This window comes from Mercenaria mercenaria, chromosome 8, assembly GCF_021730395.1.
Source record: "Mercenaria mercenaria strain notata chromosome 8, MADL_Memer_1, whole genome shotgun sequence".
NCBI classification, from domain to species: Eukaryota; Metazoa; Mollusca; class Bivalvia; order Venerida; family Veneridae; genus Mercenaria; species Mercenaria mercenaria.
The window spans coordinates 48,237,233-48,256,420 of record NC_069368.1 but is presented as its reverse complement, the minus strand read 5'-3'; the positions used below and the strand labels follow the sequence as shown (position 1 = coordinate 48,256,420).

The following is a 19,188-nucleotide window of genomic DNA, read 5'->3' as shown; positions in this document are numbered from 1 at the left end:
CGCTAATTATTGCCGCCTTGATACATTTTTGTTATAATTAATATATATATATATATATATAGTTGCGCATGCGTCTGTCAGTTTTGTCGTTGTGTGTTTTATAACAAAATAAAGAAATTGTAAAATTGAAACAAATATCAAAGTATGGCGGAGGGCAACGCACAGAGGAAAGTATTGATAGCAATGGACGGAAGTAAACACGCAACCGGTGCATTTGAATGTAAGTTTTTTTTTTTAAACTTTTATTTACAAATTAGAGTCACGTTATTACATTGCTATTGTTATATGTTACAGTTTCTATTAACTAGATCTACATTTGTTTACCGAAATCTCGACACTGATCCGATGATGTATTCTGTAATAAGTTTTTTCTTAAAGACCCACCACTACCTAGTTACCTACGTTTTCTTCCCGCATGAACTTCGTTCGAATCATTCTGATAATACTACACGATGACGAAATTAAGACCCTTCCTAAATAAACGTGATTTCACAATATCATATGCAAACTTATTCTGTCATTCTGTTTGAGTATAGTTTTAAAAAACGTAGAATGATAACTATACTGGGCTGTTTCAGTGTCATAAATACATTCTATGCAAACTTGACATGATGGAAATGAATATGTTAAAAATCCCCAAAACTTTACTAGGCGCATGTGTATTTTTCTATTTTTTATTTTCACTTAGTGCATACTAATGTCTTTTATTTCATTATCCGAATAAAAAAACCAACAGAAAATGTGCAATTTTTTTAAATTTTTAATTCAATAACATATTTTTGAATAAAACATTGATATTTAAAATAAAGTAAAAAAAACCCGTGGTTATTCTTGTATTGGGTTTTGTGCCCAAATTTTAAAAAAGGGTAACCGGCAAACAATCAATCCGGTCGGTAACCGCCAAATTGTGGGGAAAAATAAACCCCCGCCCAAAAGAAACCAGGGTGTTCTCAAAAATTCTAACCGGAACTAGCTACATTTAATTATTTACAGAGAAACAACTTTAACGGGGCCAAAACTTCCATCAATGCTGGGTTTCACTACGCGGAAAAAATACAGACGAGGGGTATCTCCTTTACTCACGGGGACCTAGTAATAATAAAAAATAAAAGGTCACCAAACCAGACACGCATGTGTGACTAGCACCCCGATATGACCCCCTTCATTAACCCTAGGGGACCATATTTACAAAAAAACTAATGGGGTAACCCAGTTAAGTCGCAACGCAACGCAAAGACTGTAGTATTAGCCCAGCCAGCATTATCACTTAGAAAGGCTTATAGAGCTGACACGGCTCTAAAAGTATTCCAATACTAGGGCAATATTTTTTGGTATACTCAATCCCACACAATTGACTATAAAATGCTCTGCCCCTAGCCCACGATTCACACTGGTAACTCGCGAGACCCGGAAACCATCCCGGTTTTAAATTTCAGTTTGAAAAAAGTACATACTTGAATGTTAATTTAAACGAAACTAATAAAAAATTGTAAATTATGCTACGCCTAGTAAATTTTAAATCGCAAATTTTTTTCCCCGCAAGCATATAATGGTGACTAAAAATAATTATAATATGTTGCCCATAAAACATATTAAGGAAAATATTTCCTTCTTTTTAAATTTTTATACAAAAAAGAAATCGCCCTTTCGCTAACATATACACAAAAATGTAATCGGAATAGTTCATTTGCTTGTATAAAACAAATCTTAAAAAAGTGAATAGCGAACGACCTTTAACACTTTGTAATTACACTTTAAATACACTAACACGCAACATAAAAAATTTTATAACACACTTAAGCCGTCAAAAAAGCGGGCCGCAATGTTCAACACAAATTTTGGTGACATCAATAGAGTTCTATCGTCATTACAACTGCTCCAAAAGTCTTATCCAAGTTTTGCTCGTCAGTGGGGAGGCAAATTGTTGAAACACAAAAACTTGAAAGAGCAATTTGTTTGTCTAAAATCAGATAAATAGGAACATGCCATAAAATGTACCGGAATTAAAATAAGTGAATTTACGAATAGTATTAAAATTTTTGTCAAAAAAAACATATTTACTACTTTTTACTTGGGGGGTGGTGGGGGGGGAAAATTTAAAAAGCGTTGTTTTGTAAGTTGTGAAAGTTTTTCTGACTGAGAAAATTTCAAAAAGGTTTTTTGCGTTATATTTTGTTTTTTTGCGTTGGTTCCCAACAAATCTGGTTTTTTAAAAATTTTTCGCTTATAATAAACCTGGAACCAAAACCCGTTTCTTCACAAAGGGTTACTAAAAAAATACATGATCATACATTATAATAGTAGGATAGAACAGATACAAAATGCCAATATAAACGCGATGACAAACGGGCAATTCGTAAAAAATAAAAGCAATTATTTCAAAGATAAAAAATTATATTTTTTCTTATCCCAAATCAAAACCAACAGAAAAGTCAAAATTTTTTTCAAATTTTTTCAGTAACTATAATTTAAAAAACATTGATATGTTAAAATAAAAAAACAAAAGCATCTGTGGCTTATTCTAAAGTATTGGGGGTATTTTGGCCACTCAGGTTTTAACGGTAACCACTAAACAATTTAAACCGGCGGGGGGGGAACCAGCAAATGTAGGGAATAAATCACCGACCAAAAGAAACCGGGGTGTTTCTAAATTCTAACCGGTACTAGCCTTTTTTAAACATTTTTTCAAAGAAAACAACTTGTAACGTGGCACAACTTCCTTTAAGCTAAAAGGTTCACTACAGGACAAAATGACAGCGATGGTATCTCCCCTTACTCTAGGTGACCCTAATAATGAAAATATCAAACGTGCACCAAACCCGACCAGCACTGTATGACTAGCATCCTCAGATTGATCCCTTCATTTCCTACGGGTAACCCTGTTTTTCAATGAAAAACTAATCCGGGGAACCGTTAGAGTCGCAAAAGCAAAGCAAAAATACTGAGTGATTTGCACCCGCCGGTTTATCACTTTAGCAAGGGTTAAAAAGAACACGGCTCTAACGAACCTATAAAGATATTTCCAGAGTACTAGGCAATACCTTTGTATACCAAAGCCCAATGACTATAAAATGCTCTGCCCTAGTCCCCCGTTCACACTTAACTCGGTGAGCCGGAACCAGGGGCCCCAGGTTTTAAATACAGTTTGAAAAAAAGTACATACTTGAATTTAATTAAAACTGAAACTAATATAAAATTGAAATTTTGCTACGCCCAGTCTTTCGTCGGCAAATTTTTTTTTCCCCCCCAATAAATTTCATTTAAATTTATCCCCCCCAAAAAAATTTTGGGAAAAAAAACATACTAAACAAATTGCATTCACGGGAAAAAGAAGACAGACAGCCTTTCATAATTTGCTAATCTTTTAACTAAATTATTAATACGTGTTTATCAAAAAAGCGTTTTTGGAAAAATAAAACTCTAGGGCCCAAAAAATTTTTAAAGACTCCGTCGGGGCGATAAAAGGGCCCTTTTTGAGTCAATCTCTGTTATAAATTTTGTCGAATTTTCCCGATTCTGAAAAGATTTTCGACCGATTCTATCAGACGTTTTCCCTTTTGCATCAAAAAAGGCATTCCCCCCTCTGAACCTGACCAATCTTTTGGGGAAAAAATTTTTGCCATATAATTATCGTGTTTAAAATGCATCTCTGAGGTAAAATTATCTCTGCCTTAAATTTTCAATTTCCGGAGTTTTAATGTAATTAAATCGTTACCACTAAAAAGACGGAAATTCTAGGCGGTGTAGACGAGAAGAAACCGAGTCTCTATGTGTTTTCTAAGTCCGCTCCAACCCAAACCTCTCTTACCCACCATGCAATTGACAGTCCTGTTATATTCAGGTTAGGTTTTCCAGCGGCTGTAGCATGTGACCCCGCCCGAATACGGATTGAATCGCCAAGAATCCAAACATCTAAATATAAAAGTAACGGTATTGACATTTTTCTATACCGATTGCTATATAACTCTTACTTAAAAGTCAACGTATATATGTTTTATAGCAGTCTGATGACCAGCGGCCCAGTTTCATTATAATTTCGGACGGATAACCCTGAGCAGCCAGGTCCGTCGCTCTGCCAATTCTGAAACTATGTGACCTGAAATGTCCAGAATTGTAACGTGTTTTACCTATAGCCAAAGAAAAACACGCTAGAAAATTGAGATCTAGTCACAACAGCGCCGTTTTTATGGCAAAAAAGGAGAGTTTGTTTGTTTAGGACGTATTTTCAAAAACTCCGTAAGTTTTAAAACCGGACAGATACCAATATTTTGCCTGGGTAATTTAATAACGGCTGGTTTTCCTTTTTGTCTTGTTTTATAATGACGAAGTTGTATTACCACATACTGATTATTTTGATAAAAACAAATATCGTTAATGAGTATTGCGTGATTTAATTGGAAAGAGCGTGTTGCTGTCAACTCACTGACCCGAAAAAGGCCAAAATAAGCTAGTGTAAATAAAGCTGAGAAAAGTAGGGTTTCATACGCATCATAACAAACAGTTGGTAGTTTATTGCAGATTTCTACCAAAATATTCATAGTTTATCGGCGCCCGTTTATCATAGGTTGACCTACTTCTATGACAACCTTCTAAAATTTTTCTTAGTAAAGAAATTGTCATTTAGACTATAATAACCATTAATTTTATGGAAATAATTTATGCCCGCCAAATATGTTGTAATAGACCTTGGTGAAAGTCCCTTTTCGAAACAGAAGAATAAAAACAGAATAATATCTACTAATGGAATCGGCCATAACACGGCGAGATTGTAATTATTCCTAAATTTCTCAAACATATTTAATGCGGTATTGTATGCCAGCGATGAGTTTGGTGCTAAAGACGAGTAGACTAGTTGTCTTGCTCTACACTGAAGACGTTCCACAGAAAAGAGGGTACCAGGCTGGGTTCGAGGTCCGCTTCTGGGCGAGCTCCCTGAATCGTGTCAACTGTGAACGAGATAAGCAATCACAGATGTATTCTCATGACCTGGACATGAACTGCTTTAATCCAAATATTCAGCTGAAGACAACGTAACGTTATCAACCTTATAAGACACATAACCCTATCGGCTTTTGGATGATAATTTATTTAAGATGTGAACGACTGCAATGTTGTTACAGTTAAATTTAATCTTTTGTTTCTACTGAGGACCCCAACAAATAATGATACCATTTTGGGAAAAAATTCGAGCACCTAATGTCCGAAGTAATACCTACCTATGCCTTCATGGGCCATTTGCATACCCGGGACCGGAAAAAAATTTCCCAAACCCAAAATTTTTGCCGTCTCACTATCGGAGAACTTTTTTAACGCGCATTTGAAACCCAATATCGCGTGGAACAGGATACCTTAAAACCCTTTAGAAATGTAAGCCAAGTCCAAGTCCAATCTATTTCCTTTTAAGACAAAAGACGGGAAAGGGTTTTGAAAGGCCGCAGATTGATCTATTAACGGCAAAAAAAGGGCCCTACCCATCGTAAAACACACACAAAATTAAGAAAACCCAAAATGATGATTGCATTTTTTTTAAAAAAGTTTTTTGATTTTCGTATTACGTCTTGAATTTTGTTAAAGGGAAATTCTTCCCATCATATTTTAAGCGAGTTCTAAACCAAAAAATATCAAAATTTCTGTAGGGGCCCTCCTTTTTTTCCCTTTTTCCGCAAAAGGGGAACGCCAAGTTCAGACATAACTTCACAGAAAATTTGTAAAGCCCGAGTACACGCTTCTGTTTTTTTTCCCTCCACCCAGAAAATCACCCCACAAAACTCTAAAAAATCTAAAAATTTTTTTCCCAAAATTTATACAACTTAAGAAAAACCGATGGTAGGTTTTGTCAAATAGAATTTACCCTCAAAAAAAAAAACCGAGTATTCAAAATCGCGGGTTTTTTAAAGTTTTAAAATCTATAACGTTTGCGAATTTCCGTTAAAAAAACATTTTACAATTTTGTCCTAATCTTGAACCAGTCTAACGGTTTCATCAAATTTTTTCCCCGCAAGAAGATTGAGTTTGGGGGTTTTGCGTTAAGGGCAGGCGCGCCCGATCTTGTGCATTAACGTCTGGGGTGGGACCTTGACATTTTTAAAAATGGTGGCGAATCGCAATAGGCCAACTGCATTGCCCCCCCATTAAAATCGTTGCACGATACCTATTTAATTTGTTGTGTCTCGAAAATGGGCCCCAAAATTCATACAAACCCACCTAAATCATTTTTGATTTTTGACCAAGGATGACGGGGAGACAGCTTCGAACAAATTGCTCGTCATACTCCCCCACTCAAAGCCCCTGTCTCACGCGGCTTCCCTAATATTGTACATATAAAGTAATAATTTTGACACTTTATCCACGAGATTTGAAAGGTAAACTGATGCATAAATTAAAAAGGCATTAGACTTTCTCATGTCTTTTAATTTTTTTCCTTTCTTCTTTTTTCGAATTTTTAATCTGCATATCTGAATTTAACCTTTAAAACGAACCGTTTTAAAATCAGACAACTCAACCGCTCCTTTGAGCATTAAAGCCAATTTACATACAGCCGTTGCAAATTTTTGTTTTTAAACGAGGTTGGGAAAGCACTGCAATATCGCGGGGGAACCGTCCGACGTAAGCAAAATTTCAAAATTATTGGCGCTTGCGTTGTTTAAAAAATGGAGCTTATGTACATTCACGCCCCTGTTTAAACTCCCTAAAATAACTAGCCCTGACACTTTCGTTTCTGCCCGACATAGTAAACCCGACAAAAGGCTGGACACACCCCCCAAAACTTTTATTATTACTTTAAAAAAATTTTAAATGTCTATTGGGGAAACTGTGCCCTCTCATGAGGGTTCAAAATCTTGAAATTGCACCACCAGCTTTATCTTTCAGCTCCGGCCTTACCAAACCTTTCCCGCTCATCCCCCTTCGCTTTCGGCCCCTGCCACCATTTCTGTGGCGGGGGGGTTCGCCCCGCTTCCGCCCGGGTCCGCAGCGGCAGGTCTTCCTGACTTCCCCGGGGAGTCCCCGTCTGGCATTTCTAGCAGGCTGTCTTGCGTTGCCTAGGGGTTCCTGTCTTGCCATTTCTGCCGGTTCTTGCCTGACGTTTCTAGCCGGTTGGCGCCTAACATTGCCGGCGGGCTCTTGTCTTGCCCCTTCCGCAGGCTGTTGTCTGGCATTTCTGGCGGGTTGGCGCCTAACATTGCCGGCGGGTTCCTGTCTTCCGGCGGGCTCATGTCTAGCCCTTCTCCCTCTGCCACGTGGCATCTTCGTATATATGCGGCTGTCTGATGACGCTAAACTGGCGATGCTTCAAACAGTCAAAGTCAAAATCTAACAAGCGTTGTTTCGTAAGTTGTGAAAGTTTACTGACTGAGAATATTGCACGAGTTTCTGCGTTATATATGTTCATATTTTGCGTTTGGTTCCCGAACAAATCTGGTTTATAAATATGTTTCGCTTATAATAAACCTGGAACCAAAACCAGTTTTGCTTCACAAAGCTTACTAAAAACATACATGATCATACATGTATAGATATAGATAGGTATAGATACAGGATGACAAACTGACAATTTCGTAAAAAATAACAGCAATTATTTCAAAGATTGATATTGATATTATTTTATTTGTCAATTGTGGAAAGCACAAGGAATGAAGTTACCTTAGGTTTACATTGACAGACCTGTTTTACACATATCATTGGTCAGCGACAACCGGTAAGGTTGATGTGGTCGGTCCCAAATTAAGTAACGTAAAGTGTTGAATTTATATAAATATTTTATCAAGCCTTTGTGTCGTGTCGCAGCATTCAAGAGAAATTGCACAATTGCACCAGACATGACAGATTAATTAATTCACTCAGCTACTTCGTGCGTCATGATTTATTTTCCACCAGTATATATAATTGCATCATGTATATATAGTGTTCAGCTTCAACTACTGTTCTGCTGCATGAATGCATTACACAACCACACACATCATCACATCATATGTATGACAAGCTTAAACACTTTCACTACATAATTATAGTCATAATCATTATGACAAAGTTGAAATCTTGCAACGCACAATAACGCACATCAGCACATCATATGACAAAGTTCAGCTCCCACGCTACATTATCACACATCGCAGACATGACGAGTTTGAACTCCTGCAATCACATAGACACACAGAGTAGACATTGTACTCTTGCACAACATAATCACACACGTCAGTTCTTGCACATCGTTTTTTTATTCGCTTAAGCTCCTATGAATCAAGAATTTCAGTTTAAAGACATTAGGCAGTTTAAACCTGACTTTGACTTCTCCATGGTTTTGGTTTCACCTTGAAATTATTGTTACATATCTTTAAAGCGTTATTTTTTCAATATTTCAAATAATTATATCCATCCAATATCATTTCAGGAAAACCTACCATTATATTACTGAAGTTTATAGGGTATAACGTGATACATTCAAAATTAAAATTCTAATGCTCGTTCTCACTTTTCTTAGCTATTACTCGTCACTTTCGGGCATTCTGTCCACATTGGCAACACTCATCCCGCTTAACATACCGGATGTATAATGATGAAAATGCGTTACTTTTTCCAAAGATTTAATTTCATGTAAGTCACATACTGCAACACGTTTGTTCGCCAGACACTGCCTGTATATCATCTGTGTACATCAAACAATGCCTTATATGTTATGGCATCATGATATACCTTTCTATAAATCTTTCTGTCACGTGTTAAGATTTTAGTCCCTGTTTAATCAACTAGAGAAGCGGAAATTGTATTAGATGGCAAAGTTGTGTGTTTTTTTCCCTATTATTGTATTAAAAGGAAGAAGCTTAGAATTTGGTCTCGAGTACTGTTGTCAGCACTCTAGGTCGGGTTAGAACTAATGTGTGAATATCCTGCATGTTGCTGAAGAAATATACCTACAATTCGCCACCATGATTCTATAAAGGCGACAGTTATCTCTGCGCCAAATTGCAATAAATGTCTAAACATGTCTCTGCATGTAGATGATTCATTTTCTTATAGTCTGAGTCACTGGCACCAGATCAGAAAGAAAATGCCTCCGTACGTGTTATACCCTACCCCTAGGTATTCTATAAGAACCATGGTCGTGAACGGGAAAATACACTAACCCATTTCAATCGCGTATTTCATACCTAAAACACGCAGTTCAGTAAATGTGTACTATTAATATTAAACAAGCAGTAATTTATCTTCCGTTGTGTACCGGTCACATTTCTCCAATACTTCTTATAGTAGTCGCATCTTGACCGCGATGGTTGACCTTAGGCTGATTATTCATACCGATTATTTCATTATAGAAATCAAGGGTGCTTAGGGTAGCCGTGTATATTTATATGGAATTAGTTTGTATACAGTGCAGTATCAAAGTAAATATACTTACATTTGATCAGTTAAAACCTTCCAATACAATAATTTATATTTATTCAAATTCATATTTCCTTTTTCTCGTGCAACTCGTATTTTACCTACACTCCTTTTCAATAATAGGTTGTACCTTATTATTTATTATAATGCAAAGGTCAACCATCGGGGTCAAGTTGCGTCCACTATATCTTAGAAAAACAACGGGTAGTTTACAGTTTTTTCAAAGGTACACAAAAAAATCTTGCTTGAACTTCCCTAGTGAAGTTCCGTTCTAGATTACAGACACACTCTGATTGGCTGATGTGAAAATGTATGTCAGTCGTCATTTTACTACACGTGTACGCTAAAATGTTTATATGCAGCATAAATGTGCAAAATGAATTAAATAAACAGAATAGTTGTATACCAATGTATGATTTTAAATTCAAAATCATATACAAGATGAACTTCATTCATCATTTCGAGTCTTATCGTAAAACTGTGAATATATTGCATTCTGTTTTTGTTTGTTTACATTTCGTTTAACATGTGCACATTGCCGTGACCTCTAGACCGGATGTTCATTAGGGGAGTTCACGCAAGTTTTTTCTGTAACGTTGACTAAAGCATAAAATATATGAAGCATCTCTGCAATATGGAATATTGAGACAATGTGACTGGTGCACGATGGAAGATAAATTATCGCTTGTTTAATATCAATAGTACACATTTACTGAACTGCGTGTTTTAGCTATGAAATACGCGATTGAAATGGGTTAGTATATTTTCCCGTTCATGACCATGGTTCTTATAGAATACCTAGGGGTAGGGTATAACACGTACGGAGGCATTTTCTTTCTGATCTGGTGCCAGTGGTCTGAGTGTGAAATCTTCCGTTAGCTTTTATATGAAGCCTTTATTATCATAAATGACCGAAGTGGATTTTACTTTCAGGGTTTGTGAAGAATATGTATAAAGATTCAGACACTGTGATCATGGTATATTGTGCAGAATCGGGTGACAACTTAATACGTAAGATTTTTTTTTGATTTTTTGAAGGGGTCATCTTTTCTAGTGTAACGTTTTGAACACTACTGTAGCCGTACATTGTTATCCCCCGCCGATGAAATCGGGAGTGGGTATTGGCGTTGTCTGTGCGTGCGTGCGTCCGTGCGTCCGCAGCCATTTCTCAGTAACTAGCAGGTAAAACGTGAAATAAACATGAACTAACATACAGCGATGATGCCCGTCAAGCAATTTTTGGATTGGTCAATTTCCCTTAGAGTTATTGACCTTAATTTAATGAAAAATCACGTCTGCAGCCATTTCTCAGCAACAAGCTGGTAGAATTTCATGAAATTTGAAATAAATATGAACCAACATACTTCGATGATGCCTGTCATTTTAATTGGTCAATTTTCCTTAGAGTTATTGCCCTTTAATTGTTTAAAAATCCACAGATTTGTACATAACAAACCAACCAATTGGTAGAATTTCATTAAACTTCTTTTATTCTTTTCCATGAACAATTATTATAAACATGTGAAGTTGTGTACCCACACCTGGTCACCATCTTGCCTTGATCACACACCCCCCCCCCCCCCGCCCCCCCCCCCCCCCCCCCCCGCAAAAAGATAATATTTTTTAAAATTTCTTTTTCAAATTTTCCATGAATATTCATCAACATGCAAAGTTGTACCGTTCTCCCACCTCACTCCTCCACCCAGTCATGCCCTACACACCGATCATGCATCCCCCACCCCATTTTTTCTCATTTTTAATTTTCCATCAATATTTATAATCAACATGTGAAGTTTTGTAACCTCACCCGGTCCCCCCACTGCCCCCCTCCCCCCTCCCCAACCACCACAAAAAAAAACATTCATTTTCTGTTAAGTTGATTTTGACTAATGAAGTTATTTGCTTCTTAGTAACATCCTTAACTTTTTGCCGGATATATTTTTTTTTGCCATTCCTCACCACAAATCCTTTCGGCAGGGGATACCAATTCATCGAATTTGCTTGTTTTCTTTGTGTCGGCTTGATTCAAACGCAATATTGCTTAAAAACTTCGAGGAAAGAAAAGCGGGAACACTTTAATTTTTGCATTTAAGTCATGTCGACCCCAGCTTCTATTTCAGTCATGGCCGGATGGATACCTAGGTAGAACAATCAGGCTCGACAGCTTTCTCCTTTGCATGTAATTGTTCATTTCATACGATGTTTCAAAACAGCAAAGGGCGTTTAATGATTCGTATTTAGTAGAAGGCGAACATGCAAAAGTAGTTAAAAAATATCTTATATAAACTTTTGTATCTAGGCAACAAAACCAATCTGAATAAAACTTGGTAAGGCAAGGTATAGATAATTCATTCACACATATAGGGTGTTTGTATATGGACTGTTTCTGTATTTCGTTATATATAAGCTGCTCAGCTGGAAAGCCCGAGTGTGATTATACAATGCATAAATTAGAGAGTACATAGTTTCTCCATAAATACAGGGTGTTTACTAGTATATCTTGTCTGTCTCTCAACAGAATTTTCTCAGCTGGAAAACCCGAGTGTGATTCCTACAATGATTGCAGAGCATGACAAAGAAGTTCAGAAAGTTTTACAAACCATAGACGATATTGCCAAGAAACATAAAGTAAGGTTTGCGAATTTTAATACTTTAATTGACACACTCTAAAACCGAGTCAGTTATTGGCATGCTTGGTTGCGTAATCTCAGAGAAACAGAGTTTGTTATGAGTAGTCTTGGTTTCATTACTCTTATACAAGTTGAACCGCGTTCACTTTTAGTTAACCAACTACTGTGAAATCATTAATATTCGTGGGGGACTAATTTTCGTGGATTTCGTGGTTGAGTCAATCCACGAAATTTAATCCCAATGAACAAGTAAAAGTACCATTCATTTTATGTTCAAAAGTTGAAATCCACGAATTCATATCCCCACGAAATTGCCGTTTTGACCAAAACCACGAAATTTCATGCCCACGAAATTAAATGATTTCACAGTATGAAAAAGCGCAGTCAAACCGAGTATACGAGTAATTTGCCTGCTTTTTTACCTCTCATAACAGACTCAGTTAATTAATCAAACGAGTCTGCTGCTAGGTTGCTTTATTGCATTACCTCTCATTACAGACTCAATTAAACCGAGTCTGCTATTAGTATGTCTGTTTGCATTTATTCTTCTAGTTGACATACTCTAAAACCGAGTCAGTTATTTGCGTGCTTGGTTGCGTTCATCTTGCGTAACCACTGAGAAAACAGAGTCTGCTATGAATGTTCTTATTTGCGTTTCTCTGATAATAGTTAAACCGAGTTCACTTTTAGTCTGTTTGATTGCATTAGCGCAGTCAGTCCGAGTATATGATTACTTTGCCTGGTTTTGTTACTTCTCAAAACATACCCAATTAAAACCGAGTCTGCTGTAAATATGCTTAGTTGCATTATCTCCGATTACAGACTGAGTTAAACCGAGTCTGATATTAGTATGTCTGCTTGCAGTAATTCTCATGATTAGACTAAATCTAACCAAGTCCACAATCAGTTTGCATTCTTGCGATACCTCTTATAATAGTTTCAATTTTTAAACCGAGTCTGCAATAAGTTTGCTTGGCTGTTTTTCTGATAGAACGGGATTCAACTTTGCAACTACAACTAATATAGCATTGTGGTGGCCATGTGGTGTTTACCTTCGCAACAGCAGACTGTCGTTAAATGCAGTGTGGCGACCTTCAACGTTTTACCTTTGCAAACGATAGTTTATAAATGCAACGTAGCGGCCTTTTTGATATACCATATAAATACTAAGTGGCGGCCGCATTGGATTTACCTTTGTCACAGCAGTTTTTAAATGTTGTGTAGCGACCTTCACAATAACAGTGTTGCGACCAGTTCCGTTCATTCAATGTTATTTTATTGATGTCGTTCTATACTTCCGGGGAATCCTAAATATTTCATGAGATCATCTCACAACGTTGTCAAATTCACGTACTTTGAAACTTTAAGGTGTCATGGTCATCTTTAGAGTTTCCTAGTCTACGCAGTAACTCCTACAGTGCAGTCAGTAGTAGTTTTACAAAACAGTTTTCATGAATTAAAACGTGATAAAAATGTATAAATTATGTTATTCTCTACTTCAAGGCAATATCGTTAACTGATCTAAAAGCTCTTTGAAGTTGATATTATTGATATTGTAGGTTGAACATACAGTGGAACGTTTACACCAGCCGGCGGGAGAGTCGATAGTGAAGGCAGCTAGAGACCACAAAGCTGATATCATTGTATGTGGCACTCGGGGTTTGGGTGTGATACGGAGGACTATAATGGGTAGCGTGAGCGACTACATAGTTCACCATTCACATGTACCCGTCCTAGTATGCAAACTTGAAGACGTTACCTCTGAATAGATTAGTCAGATTATGGGAGGATCTGTTGTGACGTACGAAAGCGTAATATTTTGGAGGATTGTTTGAATGTAAAGAATCAACTTTTCATTTTAGAATTGTGATACTTTGTGTACAAAATTGGAGTTTCCCTACAATCATAGTAAATATGATCATGACTGCGAGGCGCGAAATTATGAAAAGTTTACGATTTCGAGTTTCATTATCGTGGTCTGCGTTTTGCTATAGTGATCTCGCACTTTAGGCTTCGCCATCATGTGAAGGCTATACTATAAGTGCAGGATCACAATGATGAAGGTTAAAAGTAAAACAAAACAAAAAATTAGAAAAATTAAACGAGACTTACATGGAATTACACGCCACAACACGTGTATCATTGAAGGTTCCATGTGCACCGCCGTATGAATACATCTGCGGATGTCTCTAAATTGCTTTTGTACTTCTAGCATGTGTAAATGTTGAGTTCTGCTCAACCCGGGGCTAGAGGGCGTGGACAGTAGTATGCATTTCCACTACCGTCCATGAACAGGCTCAATCAAACCGAGCCTGCAACATTTTTGTTTTTGTCGTGTTGAACGATCTGTGGAATTTCCACTTTTTCTATTTTACCTTGGTAAAAGTCGAAGTTTGATTTTAATTCTTTGAGTAAGAATTGAGTGAGGGCTTAACTGAGATTCGGTTGCACATGCGCAGATCACTCTTAAAATTGTGTTTTTCCCATTAGTTAATAAAAACATGCAGCAATTAATTTCTAATCTACAACACACTGTCGGGTGGGAGGGCGGCAGTTAAGCCCTCACTCAATTCTTACTCAGTTGAAATCAAAATTCGACTTTTACCAAGGTAAGTCTCGTTTAATTTTTTAAATTCTTTTTCGTTTAAGAATTTCGTTCAGGCTTACCTGAGACTTTGAAGCCTAATGTGAAAAAACACCTAGACTAAGTGCCGCAACACACTTTCCTGAAATTGATCTCTTCCTGTATTAATTTTCCTATCGTAAATTGTGCAAATGTATTTTCTGTAGACCAACCAGCTTTTTCTAATATTGTCCCAATAGGTACTCCTGAAGCCTTGGCTTTAGATGTTGATGCTGCTCTAACACTATGAGAGCCGAATACTTTAGTGTCTATCCCAGATCTACACATAATAGTTTTGATCCATCTGGAAATGGTGTCTCTTGTAACATTATTATATGGTTTAACATAACTGAGTAACAGTCTATTAGGATTTTTGTCATTCCTTATGACATGCGTGCGTGCTAAATATTCCTTTAACACAGTATAAATACAAAGCCTCCTATCTGGAGGATAGGCCTTAAAAGAAATAAAAACTATATTACATCCTGGCCTATTCTGTTTCAACATACCATCAAACTTGAACACAAACTCTGTTTTCAACTTTTTGTAACTGTTATAACAAATTAACTGTAACGTCTGTACGCGTGCAGCCTGAGTCAGAGCCATGAGCATCACCAGCTTAAGTATAAGGTTTTTTAACGAAAGATGTTTTACCGGTGAAAGTGTCTTTAAATAAACCAATACTTTATTCACATCCCAAACGGCAGCATAACGCGGTTGTGATGGTCTTGCTGCAAATACACCTTTCATGTATCTAATGACCGATGAGTGGTTACCAACTCGAAAACCTTCAACATTAATTCTCAGAGCAGAAAGTGCTCCCCGTGCTGTATTAAGGCTTTCATAGCCGAGACCTTTATTAAACTGCTCAGTAAAAATTCAATTACCGTTTCCAAAGCTGGTGAAATTGGAGAAATTTTTCTTTCAGTACAGTAGCGAAACCACCTGTTAATATGTGTGAATTACTGCCTTTTTGTTCCTGATTTCCAGGACAGCACGAAAATTTTGGTAGAGTCTTCTGAAAAGCCACATTGTCTGATACTATTCCTGTCACTTAGCAAGCAATCAGTCTGAGTTTTCCTTTCAGGGGATTTGTTACCTCTTGATTCGGTAGTTTCAGTAGACCTTTTTTCTTGCGAACAATGACTGGTGTCTCCACCAATATTTCCATAAGTCTCGGAAACCAAGGCTGAGTCGGCCACAGTGGCGCTATGATGATGCCCTTGGCCATGTCTCTTCTCATTTTCTGCACGCATCTTCCTAACAAACTGAAAGGAGGATAAACATACACATTATCTACAATCTTCCAATCAAAGGTAAATGCATCTACGTAACTGCAATCAGGATCAGGTTTCCAAGAACAATAATAATGTCATGAGTTATGCACCATGTCCAAATATCAACAGCAATCCTATTACAATGAAGAGACACAGTTCCACCCATATTATTAATATAACTGACAGCAGTCGTATTATCTGACATTACTTTTACATGTGTGGAAACAATAGACTTCTGAAAAGACCGTAATGCATGGAAAATTGCAAGTAATTCCAATACATTTATGTTTGACTGACTTTCTTCAACAGTCCACCTACCGCCTATTTTTTGGGTTAGGTACTTAGCCCCCAGCAAAGGAAGGACGCATCCGTTTCAATAATGTTACTTGGATTTGACCTGTCAATTATTCTAGACTGTTGCCGTAAATTCTGAATCCACCAAGCTAACTCAGCTTTCATTGTGTCTGTAAGTGGCATAACTGCATCGTAATTACCAAAATTATGCTTCAGAGAAATAGTTTTTGCTAGTTTTAAATCTCTATAATGCAACTTTCTATAGTCTACGGCAGAAAAACTAGCTACAATAAGACCAATAACCTTGGCCACCTGTCTTATTGGTGCCTCAGATTTTCCATACAAATCTTGACATTCCTGAATAATTTTATCCTGCCTTTCTTTTGGCAATTTGACTATCATTTCTTCAGAATCTATTATGTTTCCCAAGTATGCAAATTTTGTAGTCGGAGCCAATACCGACTTTTCTTCATTTATAATAAAACCAACCTGTGACATCAGGTTAACTGTTACATCAATATTACCAACACATTCAGTAAAAGTATCACCCAACAAAATGCAGTCATCAATAAAACCTGAGCTTATGTATCCCAGACTACGTAATCTTGCATAAATGGGCTTCAAAAGCTTTGTGAAAAGACGAGGGCCTTCGCTGACTCCATTAGCTAAGCAGGTATATTGGTCGCGCCAAATGAAACTGAAACATTTTTGCTGTTCATCAGCTATTTTTATAGAATAATATGCGTGACGGATATCAACTGATCCCATTTTTACACCTTTCATTATTAATGTAAGAGCTTTTTCAAATGTTTCCATTTTGAAATGTTTATTAGGAATAAAAGTATTAACCTTTTTTCAAATTAAAAATCAATCGGTATTCACCATTCTTTTTTAGTCGTAAGAAAATTGGTGATAGTATTTGACCTTCCTCTGCCTTGACAGGCACAATAACTTTCAAATGTAAAAGTTTCTCAATTTCACGATCAATTTGTTGAGATTCAAACATGTTAAATTTATACTGAATGTTATGACAAAATTTTGTTTTAGAATCTTCTTCATTAATTTGAGGATCAGATGTTAATTTTTCCCATTCTTGCACAAATTGTGCCAATCTACCTGCTTGAAAATCAAAAACATTTACCTGTTTTACTGCTTTAATGGCATCCTAGACCCTCGTCTCTGGTAGTTTTTTTATTCAACTGCAGATGTATCAGGGTCAAACATTCCCCGGCCTCTTGGTCACATGCCACGGCCATATCCACCCCTAAACCGGAACCCTCGATTCATGAGTCTACGAGTTGGTCCCTCTCTGAAAGGGCGGCGATCAAACATCCTATTACTGATTTTTGAGCAGTCTTCAAGCTCTTTGGCTGATTTAGAGACATCGTCCGCAAATAAGAATTTCTTAACGGTCGGGACTGGCAACACAAATGAGTATACTCCTTGCTCATTTCCGGACGTAAAAAAATCCTTTCTAGTCAGGTTCACCTGTTTGTTCGCATGCCAAGCAAGGCGAGCACATCATTACACTGATCAGTCACAGTTCCTAACTGTCCATCAGAATGCTCTTATTCAGTCTTAGCCAGCGGATTCACCGCTTTCACCAAGATAGTGCTACTTTTCACTATAGATTCTTCAATATGCTGACGTTTCCTATCAGATGTACGTGCATTTGGCGAGACTGCGTCCCAAATTAACTAATTCATTTTAACCACAGTTAAAGCGTCACAATTTTCAGACTTCGCATTAAGGTCATCTTTCATTAGTTTATTGTAATGTTCTTCATCGTGACCATTCAAAAATAACTCATTCACTGTAGATGCCAGAACCGAATCAACTTTATCATCACAAGTTTCTGTACTCTTAAATCGTTTAGCCATGTCTTTAAACCTATTATTATTATTCTCATCTTCGTCACATTTTCTCTTTTTCTGTTCGTTAGAATCCTGACGTTCACTATCGTCAAATGACTCCTCGTCATCATCATAATTCTCATATTCAAATTCGTCGTACAATTGCTCATAATTTTCCACTTTACTCGCTAACTCTTGAATTTTCACATTCTGATCTTTCATTTGCTTATCGAACGAACTTTTCATAACTTCCAACAAGTTAAGAATCTTGTCTTCGGCAGTTTTAACCATACTCGACGAGCTGGCTTTTGCCTCGACCTTTTTAGGCGCTTTCGCCGGCGCTTTGCCTTTATTCACTTTTTCTTTATCTTTTTCACCTGATTCCACAACTTTCTTCGAAGTTGTATTCCACAACTTTCTTCGAAATTGTATCTCTCGATTCTTTACTAGCATCCGTCATTATGACGGAAATGAAAAAATCACACCACGTGCGACCTAAAATTCGCCTCGTTTCACTAAATTAAATTTACTAGATATGCACTACGTGTATACAAAATTGTGTCAGTAACTAATCAAACAAACTAGAATGAAATGTTCAATAAATTCTTCGATAAAATCGATCTACGACCGATTAAAAAAAATTTAAACTACGAGGCGTGTTCCTGCAGAATTGCAACCAGAAAAGTGATCTACCATTTTGACGTTAGAAATTGCTTTAAATAAATCAAAACTTGTCTAAAACTATCCTGATTTATATAAAGCCTACTAGCCGTAGTATATTCATGCTGTACGTATATAGGGCAAACTAACTTTTCAAATTGTCTTTATACGACGGAATGACAGGAAATATTTTACTTTCCATTATTATAACCGTTACTATAAATAGTAACAAAAAACCGTTTAAAACGGTCATTACGGTCTCTGTTGACGAATCCGTAATGGCGCAGTGCGCCTCACGCGCAATAATCATAATGGCCCTAGGTAACCGGAACGCCAGCGTGTTCTGACGTTGGCGTCATTTAGCAACGTCATTATGGTGGATGAAAGAGCGCTGAAATCATTTTCAGATCGATTGTCAAATATTGATGGCACTGTTGATGAAAAAATCAATACAGATGATGCTTAGGTCCTAT

General features: G+C 37.0%; 2 protein-coding genes across 2 annotated transcripts in view; one reads left to right on the top strand and one right to left on the bottom strand.

Annotated features, from left to right (window-relative positions):
- Positions 1-19,188, bottom strand: part of LOC123566395 (uncharacterized) — a 435,075-nt gene that overhangs the window by 137,221 nt on the left and 278,666 nt on the right. The gene's annotated exons all lie outside the window — the stretch shown is intronic.
- LOC128559031 (universal stress protein Sll1388-like) lies at positions 71-13,845 on the top strand. The gene is made up of 4 exons (XM_053549925.1): positions 71-220; positions 10,312-10,389; positions 11,897-12,006; positions 13,568-13,845. The coding sequence occupies exons 1-4, from the start codon at positions 145-147 to the stop codon at positions 13,775-13,777; spliced, it is 474 nt and encodes a 157-aa protein (XP_053405900.1). The 5' UTR covers positions 71-144; the 3' UTR covers positions 13,778-13,845.

Excerpts from the sequence above, each read along its gene's own strand:
- LOC128559031 (XM_053549925.1), top strand. The coding sequence starts at position 145 with ATGGCGGAGGGCAACGCACAGAGGAAAGTATTGATAGCAATGGACGGA. Across the intron at positions 221-10,311 it reads CGCAACCGGTGCATTTGAAT|GGTTTGTGAAGAATATGTAT; the intron begins GTAAGTTTTTTT and ends TTTTACTTTCAG. Across the intron at positions 10,390-11,896 it reads ATCGGGTGACAACTTAATAC|AATTTTCTCAGCTGGAAAAC; the intron begins GTAAGATTTTTT and ends GTCTCTCAACAG.